General features: G+C 37.6%; 1 protein-coding gene across 1 annotated transcript in view; it reads right to left on the reverse strand.

The window, feature by feature from the left end:
* Positions 1-12,430, reverse strand: part of LOC129696566 (exostosin-1-like) — a 114,868-nt gene that overhangs the window by 19,674 nt on the left and 82,764 nt on the right. Inside the window, exons 5-8 of the mRNA XM_055634598.1 lie at positions 10,284-10,416; positions 9,617-9,735; positions 8,288-8,383; positions 4,478-4,567 (exon numbers count right to left, since the gene is read on the reverse strand). Coding sequence (XP_055490573.1) covers positions 4,478-4,567; positions 8,288-8,383; positions 9,617-9,735; positions 10,284-10,416 — 438 coding nt within the window. The remainder of the gene's footprint in view (positions 1-4,477; positions 4,568-8,287; positions 8,384-9,616; positions 9,736-10,283; positions 10,417-12,430) is intronic.

Below are 12,430 nucleotides of genomic sequence, written 5' to 3' on the forward strand. Positions count from 1 at the left end.
AGTCCTCTGGTAGGATGCTTTTTCTGGCTAATTTGTATGCTTCATCTTTTGTTTTGATACTATCCCTGATTTCCCTTGTATTCCACGGATGCACTACCTTCCCTGATTTATTTTTTTGCCAAACTGGGATGAACAATCGTTGGAGTTCATCCATGCAGTCTTTAAATGCCTTCCATTGCATATCCACCGTCAACCCATTAAGAATCCATTGCCAGTCCATCTTGGCCAATTCACGTCTCATACCATCAAAGTTACCTTTCTTTAAGTTCAGGACCCTTGTTTCTGATTTAACAATGTCACTCTCCATCCTAATGAAGAACTCAACCATATTATGGTCACTCTTGCCCAAGGGGCCATGCACAACAAGACTGCTAACTAACCCTTCCTCATTACTCAATACCCAATCTAGAATAGCCTGCTCTCTCGTTGGTTCCTCTACATGTTGGTTTAGAAAACTATCCCGCATACATTCCAAGAAATCCTCTTCCTCAGCACCCTTGCCAATTTGATTCACCCAATCTATATGTAGATTGAAGTCACCCATTATCAACTGTTTTACCTTTGTTGCACGCATTTCTAATTTCCTGTTTGATGCCATCCCCAACTCTGCTACTACTGTTAGGAGGCCTGTACACAACTCCCACTAGCATTTTCTGCCCCTTAGTGTTTCGCAGCTCTACCCATATCGATTCCACATCCTCCAAGCTAATGTCCTTTCTTTCTATTGCGTTAATCTGCTTTCTAACCAGCAACGCTACCCCACCTCCTTTCCCTTTCTGTCGATCCCTCCTGAATATTGAATATCCCTTGATGTTCAGCTCCCAGCCTTGGTCACCCTGGAGCCATGTATCCATGATCCCAACTATATCATAGTCATTAATAGCTATCTGCATATTCAACTCATCCACCTTATTACGAATGCTCCTTGCATTGAGACACAAAGCCTTCGGGCTTGTTTTTACAACACTCTTACCCCTTATACAATTATGTCGAAAAGTGGCCCTTTTTGATTTTTGCCCTGGATTTGTCTGCCTGCCACTTTTACTTTTCACCTTGCTACCTATTGCTTCTACCCTCATTTTACACCCCTCTGTCTCTCCGCTCACACATTTAAGAAACCCTTTCCCTTTAAATCCATCCTCAACTATCCCATTTGACACACCATCCCCCTTATTCAGTTTAAAACCACCCGTGTAGCAGTGGCAAACCTGCCTGCCAGAATGCTGGTCCCCCACCTGTTAAGATGCAATCCGTCCATTTTGTACAGTTCTTCCTTAACCATGAACCATTCAATCATTGATTGAGCCATTGGAACAACACAACTGTTAAACTGTATTCCGATTATTCACATAACAATGTTCTTTAACCAACATTAATAGATAGACTCCATTGTGCTTTCACATATTTAGCCAATACCAACATCTGAGAGTTTGCATATATTGTCAGCTTTTAAACTACGAGCAAGTGTGAGGTGTTGCACTTTGGCAGGTTGAATGGAAGGGGAAGGTATACAGTTAATAGCAAGACCCTTAATAGCACTCATGCACAGAGGGATCTCGGGGTCAAAGACTGTAGCTCCCTGAAAGTAACAAGCCATGCAGAATGGTAAAGGCAGCATTTGGTATGTTTGCCTTCATCAGTCAGAGCATCAAATATAGGAATCTGGAAGTCAATTCAGAGTCACACAACATGGCAACAGGCCTTTTGGCCCAACTCATCCATGTCGACCAAGATACTCCATCTAAACTAGTCCCATTTACCCGTGATTGGTCCATATCCCACCAAACCGTTCATATTCTGCTGTGCTGCAGCAAGCAAGAATTTCATTGTCCTATCTGGGACATATGACAATAAAACACTCTTGACTCTTAACCCTGTACCTACCCAAGTTTATTTTAGATGCTGTTATAGTACCCGGCTCAACTACCTCCTCTGACAGCTCATGCTATATACCCACCACCTTCTGAGTGAAAAGGTTGCCCCTCGGGTTCCTTTTAAATCTTGCCTCTCTCACCTACATCTATGTCCTCTGATTCTTGATTTCACTTACCCTTGGCAAAAGACTGCATTCATCCTATCTGCTCCCCACATGTTCCACACCTCCATGATTTCACCCTTCAGCTTCTTGTGCTCCAAGGAATAAAGTCCTAACCTGCCCAATCGTTCCCTTTAGCTCAGGCACTCGTGTCTTGGCAACATCCTCATAAATCTTCTCTGCACTCTTTCCAGCTTAATGACATCCTTCTTATAGCAGGATGACCAAAAAGGAGCACAGTACCCAAAATGCAGCCTCACCAACGTCTTGTGAAACTGTAACACTATGTCCGAACTTCTAAAATCAATGCCCTGATCTCACTGAGAAGTAAAAGAACTCTCATGGGAACAAGATGAAGGAACCCTGCAAGAAACTTGCCTCTTGGGCTATTCCAAATGTTGAGCCACATTGTGTATCAATTCATTGCAAGTATGGGGAGATGGCCAAGGAATTAATATCCAGGAAAGCCTGAAAGATGCACATTAAAACTTAGACAAACACCATTCTGTCAAAATAAACAAGTTACGTCATTATTGACCCGTGGCATAGTAACAGATTATACCTTTTAGGAAACTGAATTATCTACACTGATGATTTCAACAGCGTAAATCAGATATGGAAATACACCAGATACAACAATGCAGGCACGCAATTGTCAAACTGTGCCTTGTGCACATCTAAAACGTGTGCAGAAATCAAAGCGGCCTGGCACCTTCCATTTTCAGAAAAATATCCTTGTCCCTAGCTGGTAAAAGAACACCAATTGTGTACACTCTTCAAAATGTCATTTGTTTTCCTTCACAAGTGTCTGAATGAATGAGTTTCAGATTGCTAAAAATATTTTTTACACCACAAACAAAAATATTCTCATTGCAAGGCCAGAAAAAGCAGGGTATATGCCTGAAGGACATTAACAGAGCTCTGAACAGATTTATTTTGAAAAAAATCACTTGCGTCATTAAAAAGGTTACAAGATACAATTTATTTTGTCTTAAATTTTCAATGAGCCAATACAAATTGTTTTTCCTAATTAACATTTGCAAAATCACTCACGTTTAAATGATCAGAATTTCTCATAGGTCCCTAAATCATTAGACATATAATAAAATACAGGGGACTTAATTGTTAAGAAATATGGCTTTAATAACAAATTTCTCTGTTACAGTTTTTGAAAGCAAATTGACGGCATGCTATTGGAGATTTTAATAAAATAAACATCGACTTCCGTGAGCCACCTTTGGTCTTGTACACTGCCTCTGTGATCAGATGCACAATGATGAGGTTGCACAAGAGGATAGAATTAGAAAAATGTAGAGGTCTTGGGCTTATCGGATTAGTGAAGATTACAGAGAAAGGGGCAAATACCTGCACCGATCTGAACACTAGATTTCTTTATTAGAGTTTAACAACGAAAATACATTTCTAACGGCCCATTCCAAATTGCATTAATTTTTTTTATACCATTAAAAAACACAAAATATTTTCTAGTCGCACAACTAATTTTTATATTAAATCACTTATATCATCCTTTCTGCTCTCGATTTCCCTCGAATAAAAATCTAGTCTCTGTGAACCAATCATCCTATCTGACTGCTGATCCAAACCACCCCCACATTATTCTCCTCCACCCCAGTAAACACCTATTAGCACATGATACGTGTAACATCCAGTGGGTTGACAGCATCTATGGAGGGAAATTAAGACATTGTCTTGTATTTGGATCCTTCGTCTGTCAATTTTCCTCCACAGATGCTGCCGGACCCAGAGTTCCTTCAGCAGCTTGTTTTTGCTCATGATTCCAGCATTTGTCGGGTCTAGTATCTCCATTCATATTTGCTTGGTAATTGTCCACCCTGAGCTAACTTGATTCAAATCATACTTCTTTTAAATATTTGATCCATTAAAAATTTACAGAACTAGATCTGCTAACTTTATTAAACGTGATGGTATTGCTCAAACTTCTCAAGTGGCATAGAAGGTATCATTTTGGATTGGTCAGAGACCATCTATCATTTTGTGGTGGGAGGTTATAACCTTCACATGGTCCACCCTGCTTCGACGAATGCAATCAACCTGGCGTGCACAAACAAGCTCAAACAGAACAAGTTGTCTTACAACTTTAGGCTGTGCACGCCATACGCGAGAAGAAGATGATCTATCATTCAATGCGGCAGTTGATAAATATCAGACATTCATGAGATATAGTTGGGCGTAACAATAACTTCATTCAAGATCACACATTTTTTATCAACAGGAAACAGGAGTAGTAACCTAAATGACTTCATTCTTTCCTGAATCCCACAGAACAAAATTAATTGCAGTGGCTTTTTCTGCACCTTAGACACTCAATTGTTACAAACAAGGATCAAACCTTGAACTTTCCAAAATAGACAATGCATTTGCAAATGAATAAGAGAATCTCAACAAATTAAATCTTCTTACCTCCGTAGTGGAAAGAACAGTATCTTCATCAAGGCTAAGAACTGCATGTGTATGAATTGCATCATATGGAAGAAAACGGCTGCTCATAACCTGTACATGTCCAGAGAAACAAAAGTGCATTTTAATATGAGGCAAATCCATGACAAGATGGCTTATAAAAATGCCTCGGTCTGTCCAATATCTATTTGTTACGTGCATTGGATAATGTCACCGCTGAAAATATATTCATACTTTTACACTCATTGTGGCAATTTAAACCTAGTGCTGTGTTCTTCCTCTGTGCAGGCTATGCTCTTCAAATTAAGTGCAGAGAAAGATGCTGCAAATCATTGGCAAAATATTCCAAACAAGGGATACTATACAATGCCACTTGTTTAGTCACATAGCATTTAATAATTGCAATAATTGGAAATTATATATAAAAAGAGATATTATTCCCTTTCTTGTTCGCCATGAAAGTACCCATCTCATTCTAAAACACTATTTCTGTCTCTCCTCACCAATTTTTGGAAACCTTAAAATAATTGACTTTTTTTATCAAACTTTAAAATTACATACATGCAAACTTTAGAGTTAATGGTCTGGGATATCCAGTGCAGTTTCTTGGTTAATTTAGCATTGTTTCAATCACAAACTGTGAAATAATTCCTCGTGAACTTGTGCATACAATTCCAAACAATATTTACTTTGCAAGATTTTTTTTTCACATTTTCTCAATTTTGTTCAATAAACTGGCGTCTGGAATATATGGGGCTTCAAAATGGATGTGTCGTTAACTTGTGCCAAGTTTCTTCTGATGTCAATAGTGCTCAACTTTGTGTTGCTGCTTACATATGATTTGCAGTTTGCAACCAGTTCTTATTGCTGCTGCATTGGTTAATTGCATGCTTCGACTGTAAGTCCAGTTTGGAGTGTGGCTTGCATCATTTACAGTCAGTCAGTAATTCTTAGAGCATAGCTATATTTAGGTTTCAACATTTATTTAGTGTCCATCTTGGTAGAACACAAATGCTGTGCCTCAAAAAGCTTAACAGCTCACGGTTGGTCAAAGTCAAAATCTTCAAATATAATATTCCAATCCTGGCACAATACAATTAAAGAATCACATTCTCTCCTTTAATACAAGATGGCATTTAGTAAGAAGGAGTATTTTATCTCATGGAAAGCTGAGCTAGAAATGCTGACACACTATTAAAAATAAGTTATCCTCCATCTTCACCGTAGTCCCCTACTACAGATGATGCAAGCTTATCACTTATTTATTTTCATGACTACATGCCCATCCAGCTGTAGTCTGTGTATGTTTGAACATGGGTTTCGACCCAAAACGTCACCCATTCCTCCTCTCCAGAGATGCTGCCTGTCCCGCTGAGTTACTCCAGCTTTTTGTGTCTATCAGCTGTATGCTGTTCTACTTTTAAGTGTGAAAGGTATGCAATGATAAAATACACAGTAATCTAATCAACCACCAGCTCAGGATATTACTTTGATTTTTTGTTACATGGACATTGCTGTCAATACCAATATTTATTGTCCACCCTTAATTGCTGAAGCATATAGCTCAAATCAGGCAAGGATTGGGGATTTATTTGTGTGAAGGACTTGAACAAGGCAGGTCTTTACAATAATCTAATTTTCCTGGTTACAATTATTGAGATTAATTTGTTTTTCATGCACAAGCCCCTGTGGAACAAGTTTCCAGAAGAGGTGGGAGGGGCAGTGTTGCAAAAGTAGCCGAGTAAGAGAGAGATTTCAGTGAGGGCAACTTATAGAAGCAAATACACCTCCCACTGTTCCTTCTTGAGTTCAGATAACATATTTTTTGATTACTCTGGATATTTTGTTGAGTTTTTCTTCTCCTCATCTTTCTCACATAATAGTTCACCCAGCTCTAAATGTCTTCTCCTCATTTTCTCAGTTATCCTGAGGGAATGTATCTGTGCCTGTTGACACCAGGTTTATGGGAAAACATTGGAGAAAGCCAAAGTCCTTTAGCAAGACCACTCTTGCGTATGCAGCCTAGAAGACAACCATCATCTGCAAAATTGTAGCAACAGCATATAGAATTCAATTAGCAACTCGATTGATCCCTTTAAATACTGCCAGTAGTGGAGATTGATCCTTTTGTCTGGTATCCCCAGTTCCAGCAGGCATTAGTTGCACTAACATCCTCACTGATTTATAACCCAGCATCTGCAGTTGTGTCAACATCCTCTCAGTTATGGTGGCCAGCATTGTTTGAGCACCAAATGTATTAAGATTAGATGCACATCAATAGCTGACGTGGCAACAAAAGACAGGTATTACGATGCAAATTATGTAGCCATTGATTCTTGGCTGTGGGTTTCCAAGAGTCCTCTGGTTCAATGATTTAGTAATTTTGAATGTATAAATGAGCCACTTGTCTGTAGATATTACAATGAACCCGACTCATTTTCCAAATCTTTATTCAAGTGATGCTTAGATCAATGAAGCAGCCCATTTGTCAGCTATGCCATTAACTGAGTATTTTAATTTATACGGTTTATAATACATTCTGTCCAAAACTACTTTGATCATCAAGACATTAATCAAACATTTTTGTAATTAAAAGATTTATCACCAAGTGATCCACCCATCATAATTTTTACACTTTGAAAGAAATGTGCTCTGTGTTTTCATGTTAATTTTGCCCCTCATCAAAAACATCCTATGCAATACGGTGAGATCACAAAATAAAACAGCACAAGCCACATTGCATCAGAACTGGTGACCTCTTTCTAGCAGGGGTGTTTGGCTACCTCCAATTCTCAGCAGATAACCATTGAGCAGATGGAAGAGGGCAAGCAAAGAGATGTGCTTATTGGGCCTGTGTTCCATAACATATAGTACTTGCCCATGGAAATCTATCTCCATTTCTTCATCATCATTGCATCTTACCCTCAAACTCCCTACTCAATATCATTATGATATAACATTCACCAGAAGGATTTCGTAATTCAAGGCAGCAGCTCACTATTTTCTCAAGGACAATGAAGGTTGGGTATTAAATACTTGTCTTACTAGCAAGGCCAGGATACTGAAAAATGAAGACGTGAATAATAAGGTCAGGCTAGGAATCAGAAATTGTGTTTGCATATAAATAAGATTCAGGTAATGGTTTATAACTCTACTTGATTGATACTAATCCACTCCACAATAATGTCTAATTTCAGTGCGCTAGTTCCTCATTATCATTTAAAGTTCTCAGCAAGTTATTCTAATGTGGCCATTACATAATTACCAAGACATTGATCCACCCATGTACAAAAATCACAAAAAATATACCAAAGTTTCCTTTAAAAAAAAAACCCTTGAACATACAATTGAAGATTCTATTTATTTTTTTTAATGCTCAGAATGCAGACCACAAATTATATAGAATTTGCTCAAAGGTCATTGATAGTTTATTATTGGAAAACCATTATTTCATATATGCACTATAAAAGCTGCCAGTTAAGTTCAGGCACTAAACCAAATTCACAAATTACAATCTGTTTTGCAATCTGCAAACACAGATAACAAATAAACTGCATTGCCCCATTCTTTTTGAAAAAGTTCAGCAATAAATGGCAGAATATAACTTTTGGTCATGTGGTTGACAATTCTATTATTATGGACACCAATTACACCCACACTTAAAACTGTTCAAACATTCTGACGCTAGATGTATCTTTCATCCACACCCAAATCAAACCTGAAGGCAAGTTGTACAATCTCCCACTTTGAATATTCATAGTGGAATGTCAATTGAAGACAAGTGTGTATCATGAACCTTACAGAAAAACGTACTTTATTTTCTCCTTCAATTACCAGTACAGGTACAGCAGTGGAGGGCCAACGGTGTTTGGCTGGTAAAGGTTTGTCACAGTTCCATAACACAATAACCTATAAACAATCAAGCATAGTCAACAGTTACAAAATTACATTGAAAATAATCTCATGACTAAAAAAATGCTGATTCATGAATTAAAGTACAATTCAAAATAATGTCGTACATTTAACTCTTGGGATACAATAATTCTGTATTTTGTATAAAATAGATCTTGACAAGTTACATCACTCTAACGCATGGGTTCCCAACCTTTTTCGTCCCGTTTACCCCAGGCAACTTTAATAGCACATAACAATGTTATTTCACTTATTTATGAACTAATGATGAACAGATACCAGTATATCAGAACCAAACACAGTCAGTCGATGAGAAAAAATATGTACAAATCCAGAATCAACAAATTTACCCCAGGGTAGGTGAAATTTACCCCAGGTTAGGAATCCTTGCTCTAAGGGTTAAGATAGTGCTTAAAAGAAATATGATCATTCCAATTCAAAAGGGGAAACCAAATAAAAATAAATATATTTTAAGCCTGCAAACACCATGCAAGAAATAAGTTTTTCTGCTAGCCTTTCAAGTTCAGACTGAGAGATGTATTGCTACATTATTGTAGTAATGGTTCTTAATTTATCATTAATTTACATAACACAAAGAAACACTTCTTTTACTCAATGAACAGCCAAAGCACACTAAACAAAATCATTCAGATTTGATTCCAGAGTTAAAAGAAACTGCTGGAGGAACTAATTAGATCAGGCAGCATCTGTGGCGGGAAATGGACAGGTGACATATTTGGTCTGGGCATTTCTTCATTCTGATCTGTTGAGTTCCTCCCAGTAGTTTGCTTTTCAATCAAGATTCTAGCATCTGCATTTCTTATTTGATTCCAAAACTGTGCTCAGTTAGTGATTTCAGCTTTTGTCTTAGTGCCATCAGTTTGTCAGGGGGCGGGAGAAGAGAAGTTTATACACATTTCAACTTCTAATAGTTATCCAACTGCACTCTGGAAAAGGATACAAATTCAAAGAAGATACAAAGATCAACTGCAGTGCCACAAAAGTAGGTTGCTACCACCACAATCAAAATTAACATTGGTAATGACCAAAAAGATGAGGTCTCAGTGGGCGAGTAATACTTGTATTAATGGTCTGCAGTTCTATACTAAAGCCATTAGAAAGACAAGGGGAAAGAGGTACTTTTATTTATGAACAACACTCTCCATTCAAAACTCAAATGACACCATATTAAACATATTTTCTAAATACACTAATAAATGGTCAGTCTACCTGTGCACAATATTGACTCTTAGCTACTGCCAGCAGAAGTTTTAATATTGGCTGTGACTGCGAAACCAGCGGAGTCACTGCATGGATAACGGCAGTAAACTTGGTTGAAGGCGATGTACCTGAAACAATAATCAGGACAGAAGATTAAAAACAGAATCTAAAACCAAATAGAATATTTAATATTCATTAAACCTTCAAGCTAAAGAATAGCATTCCATGTTAAGAAATCCAAATCATGACCCAGAATTTGCTATTGGGGTGCAGTTTACATTTGTCTCATTGGTTTTCCTTTCAACGTTTGGCTTAACACATCTTGGCATTGCAAATTGCTGATTGATAAGGAGATGGGATAGGTATTTAGTCTTTGTGAATGGGTCCCTCAGATTTAAGGCTTAGAATAAAGCAAGGTCAGAAAAGAAAATCATAGAAATTAGGGCTGGATTGATTAGAAAAACAGAATTAATTTGAGAGTCTAAAGAAGGGTCTCGACCCGAAACGTCACCCATTCCTTCTCTCCAGAGATGCTGCCTGTCCCGCTGAGTTACTCCAGCATTTTGTGTACCTTAGAATTATTTTTATACAAGTATTAAATACGGAAAAGATTAACAATATTACGATTATCAATGAGATTAGCATGTTACATGATGTACAAATTTAAATTACTTACCTAGATAAGAATAATAAAAAGGAAAATCTCCTAAATGTGCTGAATACTGTGGCTGACTGAATAATGCCCCTGGAGGTTTATTCCACATTAAGCCATTGCGAGACATATGGTTAAAAACTCTGTCTTGAATTATCTATTAAAAAAAAGTTAGTAATATCAGTGACTTTCTACTGTAAAGCACTGCCTGTGGAATATACAATTCATATACATGGGAACTTAACGTAAGAAGAGGTAGGCCACTTAGTCTGTTTTATTTTCAACAAGATTTGACTGTGCCAAAAGTGCTCCCAAAAATGGTCAACAAAGTTTCTCAATATTAGTTTTAAAAATCGATAACTGATCTAGCAGCAGTAATTACATGTGAAATTATTGTACAAAGCTCTACCAATCATTGCATGTTTCATCAATTCACTCCCAAAAGCCCAGGTTTTAAATATTAGACTGTGACCTCTTGTTCTTGGCTCAACAAAAATAGCAAATAGTTTTGATCTACTCTATTAATTTCTTTTAATAAGGATTCTAAAATCACCCTGTAACTAAATTCAGTTAGTTATTCCTTGTAGCTTCTCTTGGAGTCCAGGTTTCATTGTGCTTAAATCTATACTGTACTTGCTCCTAGGCCAATGTCGGCCGAACGCACTATGGGAACTTCACTCACCCCCCTGCAGGAACTATACAACAGGAGGTGCAACTCCAGAGCAAACAAAATCATGAGAGACCTCTTCCACCCCTGCAACGGACTGTTCCAGCCGCTACGGTCAGGCAAACGCCTCCGTTGCCATGCAGTGAGAACGGAGAGGTTGAGAAGGAATTTCTTCCCAGAGGCAATTCGGACTGTAAACGCCTTTCTCACCAGGGACTAACTCTACAGAACGTTTTTCCTTCTATTATTTATTATGTAAAAGAATATGTGTGTTATGATTGTGTTTATAATTTGTTTGGTTGTTTTGTTGTTTGTCTTTTGCACAAAAGTCCGCGAGCATTGCCACTTTCATTTCACTGCACATCTCGTATGTGTATGTGACAAATAAACTTGACTTGACTTGACTTGTATGCATTGTAAAAATGGTAACCCGATTGCTCCAAGCAATCCAGTTCTGGTCACAGCAATACTTTCTATAGCTATAGTATAGCATTACTTCTATTTCCTTGCATTCTAGATTTGTTTATATAATTGCTCCATTTCCATGGTATTTTAATGAGCTATACACATGAACTCACAAACCTCAATCTCTATTCTTTCATCATTTGATAAGCATATTATTCTATTCTTTTTAAAACATAAAATTAATCAGCTCACACTGTCCTACACTGAAATGTATTTGCTTCAGTTCAGTTCATTTAATCTATTCAAAACTAGTAATATTTTCAAGGCAGCCTGAACTGCAAACAAACTGAAACGACAAGAAACCACAAATCTAACTTATTTATAAATACGAATAGCTCGACAGCACCCTTAGGTGACATATCTCATGAATTTGATTAGTTACTCATTACTCATTGTCTCCCATCACTCATCCATTTTCCAAAACATTTGTTATCAATTCCAAATACATTCATAATCTACTGACACAAATAATGATGCCACATCACAGATTTGTGAATTTGAAGATAGGATGAAGGTATAACCAAGGCTGTCATGAATGGGTACAATAACATTTACTGGCATTCCTTCATTTACAAAGACATTATGATCCAGGAAAACTTTGAATTAAGTGCACATTCAAAAGGTACAAGCATTTCACATTGATTTCAATGTAAAATCATCGGTTATACATCAGACATCCCACTTTTTAAGAAAGGTGGGAGAGAAAAAACAGGGAATTATCGGCCAGTTAGCCTGACATCGGTGGTGGGGAAGATGCTGGAGTCAATTATAAAAGATGAGATAGTCGAACATTTGGATAGCAGTAACAGGATCGGTGATTTACGAAGGGGAAATCAAGCTTGACTAATCTTCTGGAATTTTTTTAAGATGCAACTAGGAAAATGGACAAGGGAGAGCCAGTGGATGTAGTGTACCTGGACTTTCAGAAAGCATTTGATAAGGTCCCACATAGGAGATTAGTGGGCAAAATTAGGGCACAGGGTTTTGGGGGTAGAGTGCTGACATTGATAGAGAAGTGGTTGGCAGACAGGAAACAAAG

The sequence above is a fragment of the Leucoraja erinacea genome, chromosome 4 (assembly GCF_028641065.1).
Source record: "Leucoraja erinacea ecotype New England chromosome 4, Leri_hhj_1, whole genome shotgun sequence".
Lineage (NCBI taxonomy): Eukaryota > Metazoa > Chordata > Chondrichthyes > Rajiformes > Rajidae > Leucoraja > Leucoraja erinaceus.